The 20,454-nt window shown below is 39.5% G+C and overlaps 1 protein-coding gene across 7 annotated transcripts in view; it reads right to left on the reverse strand.

The window, feature by feature from the left end:
- The window catches only part of card11 (caspase recruitment domain family, member 11), a 104,834-nt gene that overhangs the window by 31,293 nt on the left and 53,087 nt on the right, over nt 1-20,454 (reverse strand). For all 7 annotated transcript variants that reach the window (XM_062036616.1, XM_062036614.1, XM_062036615.1 and 4 more), the window contains 6 exons: nt 18,273-18,421; nt 14,094-14,273; nt 13,739-13,885; nt 5,382-5,507; nt 4,958-5,161; nt 872-1,018 (listed from right to left, as the gene is read on the reverse strand). In XM_062036616.1, the coding sequence (XP_061892600.1) occupies nt 872-1,018; nt 4,958-5,161; nt 5,382-5,507; nt 13,739-13,885; nt 14,094-14,273; nt 18,273-18,421 (953 nt within the window). The remainder of the gene's footprint in view (nt 1-871; nt 1,019-4,957; nt 5,162-5,381; nt 5,508-13,738; nt 13,886-14,093; nt 14,274-18,272; nt 18,422-20,454) is intronic.

The raw sequence follows: 20,454 nt of genomic DNA on the forward strand, positions 1-20,454 counted from the left end.
TAAAATAAAGAGAAGCTGCTGATGGTTTGTTTGACAAAGAAGCAGCTGGAAGGAGATACAGTAGAAGTCCCCTCTCCAAGGTTAATGTTGTACATTACTATTACTACATAAAACTATACTGTAGTTGTTAGTGATACATTTTATTGGAAATTTTTTATACAATATTGCTGATCTAAAAGTTGTTTTTTCTTTAAAAAAAAAGCATGTTACATGTTAAAATGGTGCCATTTTTTGTTTTTGTTTTGGGTAGGGGGCAAGCACCTAATAAATTGATTTCAATTCATTTAAATGAGAGACATTGATTTGAAATACAAGTGTTTTGAGTTAAGAGTTCAGTCATGTACAACACTTAAGACCTTTAATATAACTATATGTGGAATTAAATTATAGAATAGATTAAGCATAGAAGTCAAACAATGTACTAGTATGATCCACTTTAAGAGGCTGTTCAAACTGGAAGTCTTTACAAAGTACAAGGAAGAATAAGTTCATAATTGTCTTGAACCTTATTGAAAATGAGATATAACCCATCTTATTATGTGAATTATAATTGATTATAACTATCAAGAGAACTGTCATATCTAAATATGTACAGTATATTTAAACTGTTATTTATGAGAATAGGGAGTGATCATATGTGTAATTGCAATGAATTGGAAAAGGGGTAGGATTAAATAAGCTTTGCTTCCTCCTACTCCTTTACTGACATGTTGTAAAGAGAAAAGAGAATATGTACTGTAACTTGTGAGATCACGTAACATATTGTGACTGCATACATGTTGGATATAAACTTAAACCAAACCAGGACCAATGAAGCTCCTAAGTTGAGGTACTGCTGTATAACACTGTGAGGGGTGGACGGCGGCTCAACTGCTTTCAAATTGGGTCGCCGTCTGAGGCGGGGCTCATCAGGTATCCTGTCATCTGGGGAGTCGTCACTGGACCATTCGGATTGGCCCGGAGCAAGTTTCAGCTCCCCTTGACCGAAGATGGTTGGGGTTGAGTCCCTTAGCAGGGTCTGAGTAAAAAAAATAAGGGAAAAAAGTCCTGAAATATTTTTGCAATAATAAAAAAACAAACATATATCTTTATTGTAGTGCTATCAAATTATTACTATTTTTTATCAAATGAATCACACTTTTGAATTTTGAATATACATGATTAATAATAGGTTATTACCCGCTTGCATAATACAAATTAACTTAAAAAACAACTCAATATTTCAACAAAATGCAATTTTATCGTTAGAATGTCAAACAGGAACATGTTTTCAAAGGAAACTAAAATTTTTTTAAAAAGTGTTTATAATTCACAATCCTTATGTAAGCCAAAATATATATTTTTCTTTTTCTTTTTTTTATCATTCTAACTAATAAATAAACTCTAGTAAAAGTCAGCTACAATTGAGCCAATTGGAGTCACTCAATTCCATCTATAAAGGCCTACTGAAACCCACTACGTGGGGACGGCGTGGCGCAGTTGGGAGAGTGGCCGTGCCAGCAACCTGAGGGTTCCTGGTTCAATCCCCACCTTCTACCAACCTCGTCACGTCCGTTGTGTCCTTGAGCAAGACACTTCACCCTTGCTCCTGATGGGTCGTGGTTAGGGCCTTGAATGGCAGCTCCCGCCATCAGTGTGTGAATGTGTGTGTGAATGGGTGAATGTGGAAATAGTGTCAAAGCGCTTTGAGTACCTTGAAGGTAGAAAAGCGCTATATAAGTATAACCCATTTACCATTTACTACCGACCACGCAGTCTGATAGTTTATATATCAATGATGAAATCTTAACATTGCAACACATGCCAATACGGCCGGGTTAGAATAGTAAAGTGTAATTTTAAATTTCCCGCGAAATATTCTGCTGAAAACGTCTCGGTATGATGACGTTTGCGCGTAACGTCACGGATTGTGCGGACATATTGGGACACCATTGTGGCCAGCTATTAAGTCGTCTGTTTTCATCGCAAAATTCCACAGTACTCTGGACATCTGTGTTGGTGAATCTTTTGCAATTTGTTTAATGAACAATGAAGACAGCAAAGAAGAAAGCTGTAGGTGGGATCGGTGTATTAGCGGCTGGCTACAGCAACACAACCAGGAGGACTTTGAGTTGGATAGCAGACGCGCTACCGTGAGTACGCAGCTTTGGCTTCCAAACATTTGATCGCTTGCCCGTACGTGCGTGCCGCTATGTGCATGTCACGTACGTAACTTTGGGGAAATATATGTGCTGTATGAACTTTACGGAGGTGAACGGTACTTTGGGCTGTGGGATTGGGTGTGTTGTGCGGGTGTTTGATTTGTATTGGTGGGTTATATGGACGGGAGGGGGGAGGTGTTTGTTATGCGGGTTAATTTGTGGCATATTAAATATAAGCCTGGTTGTGTTGTGGCTAATAGAGTATATATATGTCTTGTGTTTATTTACTGTTTTAGTCATTCCCAGCTGAATATCAGGTCCCACCCGCCTCTCACAGCATCTTCCCTATCTGAATCGCTTCCACTGCCCTCTAATCCTTCACTCTCACTTTCCTCATCCACGAATCTTTCATCCTCGCTCAAATTAATGGGGCAATCATCGCTTTCTCGGTCCGAATCGCTCTCGCTGCTGCTGGCCATGATTGTAAACAATGTGCAGATGTGAGGCGCTCCACAACCTGTGACGTCACGCTACTTCCGGTACAGGCAAGGCTTTTTTATCAGCGACCAAAAGTTGCGAACTTTATCGTCGATGTTCTCTACTAAATCCTTTCAGCAAAAATATGGCAATATCGCGAAATGATCAAATATGACACATAGAATGGACCTGCTATCCCCGTTTAAATAAGAAAATTGCATTTAAGCGCTCTAAAAAACATCCAAAGTCCTCAATCAACGTTTTATATACACGCTGTAAGTATATATGTAATGTAACAGGAACATTCATAATACCATGTCATATTTATGTATCTTGCTCATTTTATACACACGGCAGGGAATTAATTCATCGTTCGCTGTTTCCTTCAACAACAACACTAAGCATCAAGCGGCAGTATTATTAAGTGCTTAATAAGAAAGACAAACTATAAACATAACATGACAATCACTTACTGTACAATATCTGCTCTCACTGGGATGCCGACTGATAGGATGTTCACATCTTCTCGTTTAGATGAAGAATTAATCATAATCCTCATGAAGGGTTACAAAAAAGTGCCGCATACAGGCGTCTTTTTGTGTCTTTTTCGCCACCTCCGAGTTTAAGTTGAATGTCAAAGTTGACCAACATCTCGGTTTATGGCCACAACCAGGGCTGAGGCATAATTTATAAACTAGAATTACTTTTCACCAACTCAGCAGCAGCAGCTCAGTATGTCAATATAGCAGCATAAGCTAGTTTGCTCTCTGGGATCACGGTGCCTCTAAAAATAGTTTGCATTAGCGCTTACAATACAAATATTGCTAATACTTGTTTAATATTCAGGTCACGAGATGGCACTGGAGTTCTGTTGGCGGTTTTTGGATGTTTTTTAGAGGGCTTTATGGGCGCTAGAGCGTACTCCTATTAGCTGCATTATTAGCCACCCAGTAGTCGCCGTATTTTACGAGTTAGAATGCATTAAAAAAAAGAAAAAACATATTTGTTCTTGTCCTACATAACAATTGTGAACTATAGGCAAAAATCCCCAAAAAGTGCAGTTTGTCTTTGAATGTTCTTGATACTTGTTACTTGAATGCACAACAATTATTTGTTCAAAACAAGTGTAATTTGAAGTGTAATTTGCCAGCAAGCACAAGAAAGAGTCGGCGTCTCCTCACTCATTTGCACTGACCTGATTACTGACCGTATAAAAACCTGCGCCGCCTTTATAAGGGAACTGCCCTTTTTTTGGAATTTTGGCCATCGTTCGCAATCTTTATGAAAGACATGACGACGGATGGATTTTAAAAAAATGCATTCTAACTTGTAAACAAACGTAAATAAAAGTCCGCTTACAGCGGAGCCAAAGGGAGCTCCTCTATTTCGCTCATAAAATCCAATAAATAACCATTCAAAAACCACCAACAATAGTACATTTACATTTTGTGCCTTGAATATTAACCAAGTATTAGTGATATTGTTACTATAAGCGCAAACACAGGCAAACTATTTATAGCGGCGCCGTGATCACTTCCTGTGTGTCTCTATGTTTACATCATCGACTGGTCTGCTGTTACCTCACTTCCTTGCTCCCTGTAAGTTTATTCTAGATCACAAATCATGCCTCTCACTTGGAGAGAATAAGTCTGAGTAGGTATTCCGACAAGTTGGTACACTTTGACAGCCATTTAGGACCCGAAAATGGTGAGAACAGCACAAAAATACGCTTTTTTTTAGCAAGGATTATGAGACATTCTTCATCTAAATGGGATTATATGAACATCCTATCAGACAGCATCCTAATGATAGCAGACCTTATACAGTAAGTGATGGTTTATTATGTTTGTTGGCTCTCATAAAGTCTGCAGTGAGTAATAATCAGTGATGAAGAAAAAAAAAAGCAAACGTGATGCATTTTTGAAATTAATGAGCCGCGTATACTTAAAATTAGCAAAATACATAAATATTAAATGTTATTGTAAATGTGGCCATTACTACGTTACATATATACTTACATCATGTATATAAAACTTTAATGGAGATGTTAATAGGCAGAATTGCACGGCTCTCATAGGCTTTATTGTAAGCAAACTTTTGATCGCATGTTTTTAAGTATGCAAAAAAATAAAATAAAAAACATCTATTCTCATGTCTTTCCTGATGATTGTTAACGATTCCAAATTCCAAAAAGGTAACCATCCACGGTTATGGTAATGGAAGCATGTACGGTCAAATTGCGTGAATAATCTGCGCAGAATAATGCGATAATGTTTTTAGATTAATCACATGAGTTAGTTTATTTTTGACAGCCCTACTTTATTGTCAAAACCTCAAACCTGATCCAAGGCTGGGCTACCAATGTCCTTGGAGAGGCGCCTTAGGCGAGATTCCAGCGTGACCAGCTTGGCTTCTTTCCGCACCATCTCGATGTGGAGCTCGTCACTCTTCTCCTCCATTTCCCTAATCTGCTTGCGATACTTGTCTTTGTCGATCAGACTCTGTGAGAACTGGTGCTGGGCCTCGTCTCTGGACTTAAAGGCCTGTGCATGGCCGAAAAATATACACGCACAATTATCAATGACAGTTGTATCGAGAGTGGAATATAGGATAGGACTTTATTGTCATTGCACAAGTACAACAAAACTATGTAGTACAACGAAACTATGTTTTAGTGAATAGGAATAGGAATTTATTATTATTATTATTAGCCTTTATTTAACCAGGTAAAATCCCATTGAGATCAAAGATTTAGTGTGTCACCTGGTCTCTCTCTTTTTCCACTTCATTTAGTTGCATGTTGATGGTGTCCATGCGGTTGCGGTACATCTCACAGTCTTTCTGCAGTGTGGAGCACTTGAGCTCCAGATCCTCTTTTTCCTCCAGGTACTACACACACACACACACACACACACACACACACACACACACACACACACACACACACACACACACACACACACACCACAATGACAATGAGATGTAAATACAATATATAATTAGCGAACAAGCTTTTATGTAAGAGGAGGTCTAGTTTTGTGGTTTTCAATGATCCCTACATGATGAGCAATATGGATGAAATACAGACACAACTTGGATTTACCAAGTCTAAAATATATTTTAATGATGTTGTCAGTGTGCACACTGCAAAAACTGAAATCCAACGGTATATTTTGACAAATTTTCTAAGTATATTTTGCTCCTGAAAATTAATCTGGTAGTAATTTCCCATAATTGTGGTAATCTGAAATTTCCTTGCTCATTTCTGTTGTCTGCACACCATGTTCACTCTCTCTCTCGTCCACAGTATGGAGTGCAGCTGGCGCAAGGCAGCAGCACACACCTGACATTGATTAGAAGCACCCTATTTAACCTGGCTGCTGACGGCCTGTGAGCGCCGGAACTTTGTCACTACTTGCTTCAGACACATTGGTATTTAGACTCACCAGCGGACTCACTAGTTCGTCTTGTGCATCTTCTCAGGTTTGCCTGTATTATTCCTAGCCTTGTCTAGCGCCTTTATTTTGTACTTTTGTATTTAGGTTTTTTCAGTATTACTTCTTTCATGAAGTATTTCTCCTAGCCTTGTCTAGCGCTTTTGGTTTTTTGTAAGTAATTTATATTAGTAGTTTTTTACATGGTGTGTTTTTGTGTGTTTGCCACCATCGCCTTTGTTTTTGCCATTGTGTGCTATACCTCTTGAATAAAGAGAAAGACTATTGATAGCACGCTAAACGTCTCTGCATCCTTGGGTTCCATCTCACCAGATCGTTACAATAATATTATACATTTTTTAGTAACTGTTAGATAACCAACTGTGCTTGGAACCCCCTCTTGGTGTGATGTCATCATGAAGATAGATAGATAGATAGATAGATAGATAGATAGATAGATAGATAGATAGATAGATAGATAGATAGATAGATAGTACTTTATTGATTCCTTCTGGAGAGTTCCCTCAGGAAAATTAAAATTCCAGCAGCAGTGTACAGAATTGAGATCGAATTTAAAAAGTAAAAAGTAAATAATGGGGGTATAAATGGAAACAAAATAGAAACATATTACAATAAGAATAGAAATAAAAAGCAACAATGAGAATAAAAATATAACAGTAAAATAAGAATATAACAAGAGAAACTAGGCAGTAGTGACCATGTTATGAAAAAGTATTGTACTGTTATTGTTTTGCATCCCCTGTCATCCTAGTAACCCCCTAACCCCCAGAGAGGAGTTGTACAGTCTGATGGCGTGTGGGACAAAGGAGTGTTTTAGTCTATTAGTCCTGCACTTGGGATGAAGCAATCTAGCATTGAACAGGCTCCTCTGGCTACATATAACGGTATGCAGAGGGTGACTGGCATCATCCAGGATGCTCACTAGTTTTTCCACAGTCCTCTTCTCTGCCACCGTCACCAGTGAGTCCAGTTTTATTCCGATCGTAGAACCGGCCCGCCTGATCAGTTTCTCCAGTCTGGAGCTGTCCTTCTTAGATGTACTGCCCCCCCAGCACACTACGATGTACAAACGTTTGTAGTACAGAACACTGGCAACCAACCACAGACTGCTAGTACATCCACAAGAGTTTTTTACAGATGTTGAAGGAGTGCAGCCTCCTCAGGAAGTACAGCCTGCTCTGTCCTTTCCTGTACAAGTGGTCCGTGTTAACAGTCCAGTCCAGCTTATTGTCCATCCACACCCCGAGGTACTTGAATGAGTCCACGGTCTGTACCTCGACTCCCTCGATCACAATAGGTTGTGACCTTGGACTCGACCTCCCAAAGTCAATGACCAGCTCCTTGGTCGTTGACGGATTGAGCTGCAAGAGGTTCCTGTGGCACCAGACAGCAAAGTCCCTCACCAGGCTCCGAAACTCCTCCTCTCTGCCGTCCCTGATGCACCAAACGATGGCTGTGTCATCAGTGTACTTCTGGATGTGACACAGCTCTGAGTTGTAGCAGAAGTCAGCGGTGTACAGGGTGAAGAGAAGAGGGGCCAGCACCATTCCCTGCGGTGCTCCAGGTGCTGCTGATCACAGTGTCAGACGTGATGTCCTTCAGTCTGACATACTATGGCCTATCAGTGAGGTAGTTTGAAATCCAGGCAACCAGGCAGGGGTCCACTCGCATTCTGTCCAGCTTGTCCTGGAGAAGGTGGGGCTTGATAGTATTAAAGGCACTCGAGAAGTCCAGGAACAGGATCCTCACAGTGCCATTTCCCTTATCCAGGTGTGAGTGGGCTCGGTGCAGCAGGTAAAGGATAGCATCCTCCACACCAACGCCTGCCTGGTACGCAAACTGCAGGCTGTCCTGGGCTTGTTGCACCTGTGGTCTGAGGAGGCTGAGAAAGAGCCGCTCCATTGTCTTCATTATATGAGAGGTGAGCGCCACTGGTCTGTAGTCGTTCAGCTCACTGGGGCAGTTCTTTTTGGGAACTGGAACGATGCACGACGTCTTCCAGAGGGTGGCATGTAAAGCGTGTGAAACTATTATTTTGATCACTTAATTGCACGGTTTTTTCGCCCTGGTGCATGTTTACTTTAAAACTTAAAACAATTAAATATAAATTATCGGCTATTTCCGGACTTCTCTGCTTTTCCATCTCCTCTTTTATAAACAGCATAGCCTGTGTTTCCTAATGCTCTTTTTAGCATTTCTTCAAAGCGCTTGAAGAAAACATCAGTAGAAGAGGACGCAAAATAGAATACTAGAGTCTTATCTTTTTTTCTCTTTCTTGAGCGCAAGGACTGCTCTTCTTTCTGCTTTTTCCTACATGTTATGACTCAGTCTTTCTACTTTAAAGGGTGCTCCAGATTTTCAGGTTCGCCTTTTGCTGGAGTCTTTTGCATTTTTTCTATCCAAACTCTAACTAAAACCCTTCTTCTTTAGATTTTAGAACCTTATGGCTGCAAATTACACTCCTCTCGCTTGGTCTGTCCCATTTTGAACGAGTCAATTTCACTGGAGAGGCTCATACTTTCCCCATCATTTGAAAATGTATGCAGACTGACGACTTCTTTAGTTGTATTCCTACAAACTGCAACAATGCATCTAGCAGACATATTTGATCATTCCTTCAAATTATGCACAAAAACAACATGATTCGGGATTAGGATGCTACCAAAACACATGGAATTGCCTCCAGTCTTCTACAAGTGACAACAGCAGGCTGATGCAAGTCCGCCCACATTTTGAGCTAAAAGTGAGCGTTCCAAAATGTGCTGAACCTTGTTAAAAAACAGACCTAAAATTACTACCATATCTATTTAGGGGGTGGGGAGGTGGAGATTTTACCCGTAGACATACTTTTTAGGTCTAGAACTATGAAACAAGTGCCAATGTTGGCAGCATTAGAGGGGCCCTTTAGGTAGTAAAATTAAGACTGGTATCAGCAATACCAATCTGATATTTTGTGCAAATATAGCTAATGTGTCTGCTAAAATTGTAAAAGTTGTGTGTGTGCAAATTATTAATTAAACAACAACAGTAACAATTACAAGAAAAAAGAGGGAAAAAAATCGAAATGTAAGGAGAAAAAGCTCAAAATAGACAAATAATAATTAATAATATACTTAGTCACCTATAACACAAAGTTGTGTCTTTAAATATATATAACATCTGTTTATAGTATATCAGCATGGCATCCTGCCTCGTCTCTTCTGGCCGCTGCCGATGTGCGAATTCCCAATGACCATCGTGGAGGGTTTTGAAAAGAAGATCAGCTCGTCCCTGCGCAGGTGGCTGGGTCTGCCACAGAGCCTAAGCAGTATTGCTTTGTTTGGGCACAACACCAAGCTGCAGCTTCCTTTCAGTAGTCTGGCAGAGGAGTTCAAGGTTTCCTGGCCAGATAAGTCCTGCTCTACAGAGATTCTGCTGATGGGAAAGTATCTTTAGCAGGTGTGGAGGTCAGAACAGGAAGGAAGTGGCATGCCCAGGATGCAGTGGAGCGGGCAGAGGCGAGGCTGCGGCACAGCACCCTGGTGGGAACCGTAGCTACTGGTCGGGCTGGGCTGGGTAGCAACACAAAACCAAGCTACAGCAGAGCCAGAGGAAAGGAAAGGCGAAAGCTTGTCCAAGAGGAGGTTCGCGCCGAGGTGGAGGAGGCTCGCTTCGGCAGAGTGGTGGGAATGAGCAAGCACGGTGCCTGGACCAAGTGGGAGCACATAGCTGGCCGCAAGATCACCTGGACCAAACTCTGGAAAGCGGAGCCACACCAGTTTAAGTTCTTGGTCCAGTCAGTTTATGATGTCCTCCCAAGCCCTGCTAACCTGTTCACCTGGGGCCTGGTAGACCCACCTGTGTGCCAGCTCTGTCAGAAAAGAGGATCATTAGAACACATCCTCAGCTGTTGCTCAAAGGCATTGGGAGATGGCAGGTATCGGTGGCGCCACGACCAGGTCCTGCGGGCAATAGCAGACACCATCTGCACTGGCATCAACACCAGCAAGCGGCAACAAACAACCAAGAGCATGATTTCCTTGTACGAGCAGGAGAGAAACCTCAACCCTCCAAGATGACCCAGGGGGGCCTGCTAACAACAGCAAGGGACTGGCAGCTCCTGGTTTACCTAGGGAGGCAGTTGCGATTCCCAGACATCATCGCAACTACGACACTCCGGCCAGACATGGTCTTGATGTCTGGAGCCAGCAAGCAGGTGGTGCTCCTTGAGCTAACTGTCCCCTGGGAGGACAGAATGGAGGAAGCTCAGGAAAGGAAGAGGGCAAAGTACGCAGATCTCGTGGCTGAGTGCCGGAGGAATGGATGGAAGGCCCGCTGCGAGCCTATGGAGGTGGTCTGCAGGGGTTTTTCAGGCAAGTCCTTACACCGGGTCCAGGGGCTCCTTGGGACTTGTGGACTGCACAGGCGAAGAGCCATAAAAAACATATTGGAAACGTCTGAAAAGGCTTCACGTTGGCTCTGGTTGAGGAAGCGGGACGTGTGGCGTAGTGCGCTACCTGGACACAAGTCGAGGCACTGATCACCCCTGGCTGGGTTGCCCGGGTGAGGGTGTTTGATTAAGATCCGAAACACCCTATAATCCCGGGAGAATCACTGATGATGTGTCCAGGTTGCACCATGAGGTGTATTATAGTACTAGCATATTTTATTGAATAAAAAAATATAAAAATTGCCCCCCATTCTTGACTTTTAAGTATGCGGCCCTTGGTGGAAAAAGTTTCGACACCCCTGATCTGAAATATTAGACGCTTTCAAGATAACAATAAAATATGCTTATTATGTAAACAATGTTTAATTAGTTAGTTAATTAAAAAAATTAATAATATTAACTTATTAATTAATTCATTTGAAAAATTACAACAACCATAGTAAACACCTAAATGTGTGACTGAACATTAATATTTTTCTACAGGCAGAATTGTTGACACACTAGGTTATGCAGTTCCACAATCATATTATTTTTATTATTATTATTCTATTCTTACATGGGGAAAAAAACAACAGCAAAAATGTAAGACAAAATAGCAAAAAAATCATAATGTAATGAGAAAAAGCTGTAATGTTGTAACTAATGTTTAATAATATACTTAATTACCTATAATACAAAGCTGACACAAAGGTCTGTCTTTACCATTTAAAAAAATATATCAATATGGCGCTTGCATACTTTCACTTTTTAGTATGCATCACTTGGTGGATAAAGTTTGAACACCGCTGAATTAAGGTATCGATATTTTGATTTGAGAATAGATATTTGAGCATAGCGAGCTGGTATCGACGGTATCGCTATTTCACTATCTATCCGCACATCAGTACTGAGAACCAGCGTCCTCTACAGCAGTGGTTCTCAACCTTTTTTCAGTGATGTACCCCCTGTAAACATTTTTTTAATTCAAGTACCCCCTAATCAGAGCAAAGCATTTTTGGTTGAAAAAAAAGAGATAAAGAAGTAAAATACAGCACTATGTCATCAGTTTCTGATTTATTAAATTGTATAACAGTGCAAAATATTGCTCATTTGTATTGGTCTTTCTTGAACTATTTGGAAAAAAATATATAAAAATAACTAAAAACTTGTTGAAAAATAAACAAGTGATTCAATTATAAATACAGATGTCTACACAGAAGTAATCATCAACTTAAAGTGCCCTCTTTGGGGATTGTCAAAAATGTCCTCTCCTGTTGTTCTCCCCTCTAATGTTTTAGAAAAAAGTATGTGCTCATAAATATCGTCAGTATCGATGTATCTGACAAAACCTACAAGTAGTGAATTTCCACTAATATCTGTGGATTCATCCAGCTGGAGGGAAATTGAGTCTCTAAGTTTTCCAACAACTTGCTCAACAATGTCTTTTCCCATTTTATCTACTCTCCGGCAAACAGAGTCATTTGATAAAGGCACATTATTTATTTTCTCGGCTGCGTTTTTATCCAGCATTGTCTCGGCCAGCACTGCAGCGGCTGGAAGTATCCGCTCTTCAGCGATAGTGAACGGCTTTTTGGCTTTAGCAACAAGCAAAGACACCGCGTAAGAAGCCTCCAAGGCTTTGGCTGATGTTGTGGAGGCCTTCCGCATCATGTCTTGAGATGACCTGAATTTATTTAATCTCCTCTTAAAAAAATCAGGTGGCTTACCGACATGGCAAGCGTGTTTTGTCCGGAGATGCCGCTGAAGATGTGCGGGCTTCATGCCGCTGTTCGCTCACATTTCTCCACAGAAAAAACACAATGCATTGGCGGGGGTTACAACTCGAAGCCGTAAATCCCATTAACACATATTCTTCGGAATACTGTCTGAATTTTGCCGGCTCAGGTTTGGCCTTCTTTGGCACATGTTCCTCCTTGTTGTCAGCTGCATTACTGCTACGCTTTAACCACGCCTCCATTGTTTTCTACATCGATAGTTGATTGACAGTTGGTGCCGTGTGGCACCGCCAGGTAGGATCAATCCATTATGGCATGTGCTATGGGGGAAACTCTGGGTTTATGGTAATGAATGGAATAGCCTACTTGATTTGATGTTCAGTTTATGAACTTACATTCATATTTTGTTGAAGTATTATTCAATAAATATATTTATAATGGATTTTTGAATTGTTGCTATTTTTAGAATATTTAAAAAAAATCTCACGTACCCCTTGGCATACCTTCAAGTACCCCCAGGGGTACGCGTACCCCCATTTGAGAAATGATTTTGGTCTGTTTATTTTGTCCGTTTTATAGGAGCGCACTGCTGTTTTTAAAGACGTTCTGCAAAAAAACTGGTCAATGATCATCTCTATGACAGCATTTTCAGGTTTTTAAGAATCTGATGCAAAATGTTTTTTGTAACTGAACTCACGGGCCACCAGTTGAATAGCCCAAATGATGAAAAAGAGAGGACCTAAAATGGAACCTTGAGGAACACCACTAGTATAACTAAAGAAATGACTACTGACTGCATCTGGAGTAAACAAGCTACAGCGTTACATAACTCACATTCCAAAAATATTGTACATGCCAAAAAGGAATGAACTCAAACTACTAGTACCTTGAGGAACGCCACAGTTGTAAAACACAAGTTTGGACCCCAGTGTTTGACGTTTTCTAGCAAGGTTAAAATGTCAATGCAAGGATCTGTCAATGTGTTTACAGTGGTCCAAGTTTCTCTATACAACAGAGATAATTTGCTGCAAAAATATTTGCCTCACAAGTTTTGAACTGTAAAGTACAAAGTACAAAGAAGAATTATGAGAAATACTTTCAACCTTATTGAAAATAACATATTCTTCATCTCAGTATGTTAATAATGACTGACTTAATTATATATTACAAAACTGTTGTATTACTCATTCACGGATGTCATTTTACAATAAAAAAAGTCAGTAAATGAATGTATATATTTGTAAACGCTCTGAAGTGGGAAAGGGGTAGGATTAAATAAGCTTTGCTTATTACTACTCCTTTTCAGACATGATGTAAAGTGAAATGATATGAAATTGTGTGATGTATTATGCTGTAAGTGTGTTCATGTTCGAAATAAACTAAAGAAAGAAAAGAAAGAAAGAACTGAACTCGGGGGGCGGAAAGATGTCATTCCCAGTCCAGATTTGGCCCCCTGAGCCGCCAGTTGAATAGCCCTGGTGTAAACCTTATCTTCTTTGTGACCCTATGAGTGTGTGTCACCTTGTCTCGTAGTTCCTCTGCTTGTCTGACTTCCTCGTGGAGGTTGTAGAGGCGGTTGACCAGGTCTTGTCTATCCTCGATCGCTTCCTGTCTGTCGTGTTCTAAAATGTCGAGGATGTCTTTGTCCGATGCAGACACAGGTCCGGGCTGAGCGTTCAGAGGGCACGGGGGAAAAAGTACCGTTTTGTAAACTGTTTTTTAAAGCTGAAAATCTGACATTAGGCCAAATTTTACATTTTTATGACAACACCCAATTCTAATTCTTCATCTTACCTTGAAGGAGAAGATGGACTTCAGTATATACTTTAACACAATCTAAGCATCGAGTGCAATTTACATAATTATTTGTCCACACCTGGATGATGGACTGGAGCTCCTGTATCTTGATCTTGAGAGTCTCATTCTCCCGCTCGAGCTCAAAGATCTGCTCCCTCTTGGGCCGATTCTCAATGTCGTTCTTTAGTTTGAGACTTTGCTTCCGCTCCATCTTGCACTCTTCATCCATCTTGTTTAGCCGGTGCTTTAGCTGGTCAATCTGCGCGTCAAACAGAGAGGACACAAAATGAACAGTTTGATCTGAGGTGTCCGAAGAAAGAATAATTAAGAGTGCGGAGGGGCCACCTTGATACATTTTGTACAATAAAGATGCTATAACCAAACCAGTGTAGGTCAATACATGCTAAACCAGACCTGGGCAAATTAAGGCCCGGGGCGGCCCTTTTCAATCTGGACATTCCCAAATAGTTTTTTTAGATCTTTAAGATCGAAACTGTAGCTGCCATTATGAAGTGCAGTGATGTTTTCAAATGACCGTAAGTCTTGAACTATACAAAGTATTTCAATGGTTGGAATCTGCACTTTTGCATGATGTACTAGTTACTATTGTAATCTAAGTCACAGCAGCTCACACGAGGCACCAAGCAGTGTGGAAGGGGAGCGTTTCCACAGAGTGTTTCCAGAGAGTGTTTCCAGAGAGGCCAGCCTGAAATGCGGGTGTCAGAGACAGACACGGAAGGAGATTTTTACAAGAAAGTTCTAAAGCTTAGTGATATATCAGAAATATCAGATTGTAGGTGGGGGTTTTTTTTTACCCTTCGCGTTCATATTTCGCTGTGTTTGTTGCATTTTTCACTTGATTGTAAAATATGTCAATCGAGAGGGGGTGTGACAATAATATGTTGTCAATATTCAGTGTTTTATCGTTCATAGTTAATATTGTAAATCCCACATTCTTTATTTATATGTACATTCTCATTCAGTAAAAACATTCTAGATTCCATTCCGTTTTTCAGCCGGTCTGTCATAACGTTTTAGCATTCAATCAGACATTATTGTGAGGTTTTGTATTAGTGTTCCTAAAAATCAGATATACCGGCCCCCAGACACATTTTTTTCTCTAAATTTGGCCCCCCGAGTCAAAATAATTGCTCGGGCCTGTGCTAAGCTGTCATGATCTCACCTGACAGTTTGGAGTAGATTAGTTTCCTTAGTTTCTGTAATATTTCCTATCCAGCGCTCTTATTTCTGTTTTCCACTTCATGTTTGCCTCAACCTCTTCTCTTGTCTGAGCGCCAACCCTACGCATTAGGACTGTGAGTCTCTGGGCACACTACGATTGCATTCCATTCGAATCTTGGGCGTAATGATTCAATTCAAACCAATTCTGGATTCAAAATTAATAATTTCTAAAAAACAGTGGGTGCCAGTTCTATGATTAACTACATTCCTCCATAAAATAGACAAACATCTCTAATAAATGTTTGTATAACTTAAAAGAAAACTGGTTTTATTTAATAAGAAGTATCCCACAATAAGTAAATATGTACAGCAAATATGGGCATCAACTTGGGTTGTCAAAATAAATCGATTTTCGAAAGAATCGCGATTCTTATTTGTAACAATTCTTAATCGATTAAAAAAAATAAAAAATCTATTTAAAAACAAACAAATAAAAATAGAAAATATATATTATTCTTTTAAATCTGTCCGGTACAGTCACTCAGGCAAATCATATTGTTGATGTAGATGCCCATATCTGCTGTAAATATTTACTTTAGAAAAGAGAAGTGTGGGCTACTTCTCTTGTTGCTTAGTTTGTATTTGACTTTATTAAATGTTTGGGTAGAATTGTATTAAACAAAACCAGTTTTTTTAATTAATATAAATATTTTTCACAGTTTTTTATATATATATATTTTTTTTTATAGAGGAATGTAGTTAATCATAGAACTGCCACCCAATGTTATTAAAAAAGTACGGATTTTGAATCAAGAATCATTTTCAATCGGAAATTGTTTCTGAATCGAATAAATCAAATCGAATCGAGCAGTGTCCAAAGATTCACAGTCCTAGCTTCTACATCAGCAATATGATTTGCCTGAGTGGCTGGACAGGACTCACAAAAAATGTAAAATTAAATATATATATAACAAAAAAAAGATTTTTGATTTTTATGAATCGCTACAAATAATCGCGATTCAATTGATTTTTTTTACACCCCTATTAGGCATGTACTGCATTTAGGGCGAGGCGGCCCTGAATAATATTCATATATTGTCACCATTACAAGCAGCCCTCTGACTGCGATGATAACTGCAATGTGGCGATGTTTGTCACCCCTGAATTGTAATATATCTCATTAACAATTACATTTTCCAATTTGCTGAGGGCCAATGAAAAACGATCTGTAGATCGAAATATAATTCATGCGATAAACATTAGCAGTGGCTCTCAGACTGATGTACTGCAAACGACAACCACAATTTTAAACATGTTGTCAAGTGAGTACAGCGATACCTCGACTTAAGAGTGTTTTGAGATAAGAACTGTCTCTCCGCTAATTGTTATGTTTTAAGTTGCAAACCAAAATTTGAGTGACAAGCATTCCCCATTAGTTGGCAAAACAAAAGCCACAATTAACCCCGAAACATCTGGTCTTACTCGAAATCTTATAGCTAGTGATCAACATAACTTTGTTTTCCAAGCATGGGAAGGAAGAACATGAGTGTGATGGACAGTGCTGAGAAGAAGTGGATGATATTAATTTGAATTAAAAATTGAAATCATCAAAAACAGGACCGAGCGTGTCGCCAACTTGGTGAAGCTATATCGTATCACTGCGAGTCCACACCATAGTAAAGCAGAACGAGTCTAACGCCAGCCAAGTATGTTGAAATAATATCTTAACAGCGGACATCTATCCATGAAAATATGGAAAAGCTGCTGATGATGTGTTTGACAGAGAAGCAGCTGAAAGGAAATGCTGTACATTATTAATACATTACTTCAAACAACTACTGAAGTTGTTAGTGGTACATTATATTGTATTGGTTTTATACAATGTGTTTTTCTCCAAATGTTTCTTTTTCTTTTTAAAAGGTATGTTACATGTTAAAAATGTGCTGTGCTGTTTTGGGGGAGGAGGCACAAGCACCAATGAAATTGATTTTAATAAATGTAGACGGTAGATGTTGATTTGAAAGTGTTTTGAGCTGAGAGCTCCGTCACAGAACCAATTAAGCTCCTAAATTGAGGTAATACTGTACACTCTTGACAGCATTATAGCATTATCATCTTTGTTTTACATTTTTGGTTGAATCTCAATCTAGTTAAGAGTCAACCCGCTGTTAACATAAAAGCTCTGTGGCTAGATTTTATTCATTTGCTAGATCAGTGGTTCTCAAACTTTTTACCAGTACCACCTCAGAAAAAACTTGGCTCTCCATGTACCACCATAATAATCAACATTAAAATACAGTAGCATAATAGGCCTAAGTATTTGTTAAAAACAAGACAGAGTTCACAGTTTTCCGGGCCATTTTTCCCATTGAAAATGAATGGGCCATTTTCTACATTCCTTAACTCAGTGGTCCCCAACCACCGGACCGATTGGTACCGGGCCGCACAAGAAATTAAAAAATATATATATATATATATATATATATATATATTTTTTTTTAAATTAAACCAACATAAAAAACACAATATATACATTATATATCAATATAGATCAATACAGTCTGCAGGGATACAGTCCATAAGCACACATGATTGTATTTCTTTATGAAAAAAATAAATAAATGAAAAAAAAACCCTGTATGTTACTAGATGGAGCAGTGGTACACGTACCAGTTGCTACGCTTAAAAACTCACTCCTTCGAGTCCTGTTACTCAAATTAGTCATTTTCGGTCTAGAAACCATGTACAAATATAAAATAAAGTTGCCTGAGATGGGCCAATACACATTAGGAGTAGTTCAATATGCATATTATCAGATTTAGAGCTGAATAAAGTTATTTTGAGAGTGTTACAACAAGCACCCTTTTGTATTGGATGTAGATAGATTGTTCCTAATGTTGTAACTGCTAAGTATTATAGGATTTCTTCTTTTTTAAAGTTAAACGTCTGAGATGTATTTCCTGGTGCAATGGGCGTTGTTTTGTAAACTGCCGTGCACAATAGTGTGACTTTTCTACTGGTACTACTTCCTTGGCAACTGTGAATAAGAAGCATAAAAGCCTGTTTTCATCCGTACCTCCAGCTGCAGGTCTCTACTCCTCATCACCGCCATGTTCTTCTCCTCGCTCAGCGCGGCGTACCTCATGGCCAGTTTGTAGTTCTCATCTTTGACTCTATGCAGCTCATCGCTGTAGGTGTTTCTCTCCTCCTTCATCTTGTTGTGCCCTGGAGACCACACACATTGTCCACTAGCAAGCATTGGCACCCACGTTACAGGCTAATATGCCTATAAATATGTCACGATTTCAAGCACTGTTATAAACCTGTTGAATAGTCCAATTGGAAAAGCAATCGAAGAGCACAGACCTCTGATAGCTCCAATGTCCCAATAGTGAAAAATACGCAAAAAAATCCTGAAACATAATCTAATAACTTGTTCCTTATTCCTTTTCTGACATTTCCTGAAAGTTGTATCAAATCTCCCTATAACAGGGATGTCAAATTTATTTTATCTCAGGGGCCACATGGAGGAAAATCTGTGCACATGTGGGCGGGACTGTTAAAATCATGGCATTAAAAATAAAAAATAAAGACAACTTCAGATTGTTTTCTTTGTCTTACTTTGATTTAAAATAGAACAAACACATTCTGAAAATATTACAATAAAAATGTAGAAAGAAACACAGGCAGCGGTAAAGTTTAGATCCACTGAATACATTTACATATGCATAAAAATGTGTTTTTTCTTTTGTATTATTTTTTTAAATGAATTAAGTAACGTTTATGACAACCTTTTTCCAAAACATAATATAGAGTGTTAGATATAACAGGATAATGCATACGTTTATCATTTGTGTTCAAAACGGTTACAAAAAAGTGGGACCCCAAAAATTTACTGTGGGACCCCATTTTGAAAATTCCTAGCGCCAACACTGATGGAGTATTGGTGCCTGCAAAACAGCAGCAGGCGGTTGTGGCCTGCGGGCCGGTTCTAATACTAATCAAATATCATCTCAGGGGCCGTAGATAATTCATTCAGATCTGGCCCGCGGACCTTGACTTCGACACATAGGAAGTAGGGTAATTAATGCCGTAATTATAGTATTGTGTATTTTGGGCTCATTGTTTGTTGAGGTAGAGTCAACAAGTTCACCGAGATAATTAACAGCACTTTGTGATAAGCAACATAGTAGTTATTTTTGGCTCATTAATTTTTCTTGTCTCGTCATACTTTAACAGAAGAGACATCCTGGATGAAAACCAACGCTTCCCATCCAACCTTATGGAGTTTGAGAGGTGCAGCAAAGAGGAACTGCCCAAATATAGTTGTGCCAAGCTTGTGGCATCGTGTTCAAAAAGACTTGAGGCTGTAATTATTAGTATTGAACAAAGGCTGTGAATACTTATGTACATGTGATTTTTTTTTTTTCCTTTTTTTTTTTTACATAAACATGCAATAAAAACACCTTTTCACGTTCTCATTATGAGGTATTGTCTTCAGAATTTTGTGGACAAAAATGAATGTATTCCATGATGGAATAAGGCCGTAACATAAAAAAATGTGGGGAAAGTGAAGCGCTGTGAATACTTTCCGGATGCACTGTATATACAGTATATATCAGGGCTGTCAAAAATAACGAGTCAAGGCATATGAATAATCACAAAATAATATCGTATTAATCATGTATAGTTGCAGATTTAAAAAATTGTGTCATTTTTAGTTTATTTACATTTATGCAGGCAAGTAATTTACTGGGCAGCACGGTGGGAACAGGGGTTAGTGCATGTGCCTCACAATACAAAGGTCCTGAGTAGTCCTGAGTTCAATCCCGGGCTCGGGATCTTTCTGTGTGGAGTTTGCATGTTCTCCCCGTGACTGCGTGGGTTCCCTCCGGGTACTCCGGCTTCCTCACACCTCCAAAGACATGCACCTGGGGATAGGTTGATTGGCAACACTAAATTGGCCCTAGTGTGTGAATGTTGTCTGTCTATCTGTGTTGGCCCTGTGATGAGGTGGCGACTTGTCCAGGGTGTACCCCGCATTCCGCCCGAATGCAACTGAGATAGGCTCCAGCACCCCCCGCGACCCCAAAAGGGACAAGCGGTAGAAAATGGATGGATGGAAGTAATTTACTGTGATTAACCACAATTAATCCATATTCAAAAGGATAGATAAATGCTTTAAAAATATAAAGTACAGGCCACAAGTTTGACACACCTTCTCATTCAATGCGTTTTCTTTATTTTCATGACTATTT

Source organism: Entelurus aequoreus, linkage group LG25, assembly GCF_033978785.1.
Source record: "Entelurus aequoreus isolate RoL-2023_Sb linkage group LG25, RoL_Eaeq_v1.1, whole genome shotgun sequence".
Taxonomy (NCBI): domain Eukaryota; kingdom Metazoa; phylum Chordata; class Actinopteri; order Syngnathiformes; family Syngnathidae; genus Entelurus; species Entelurus aequoreus.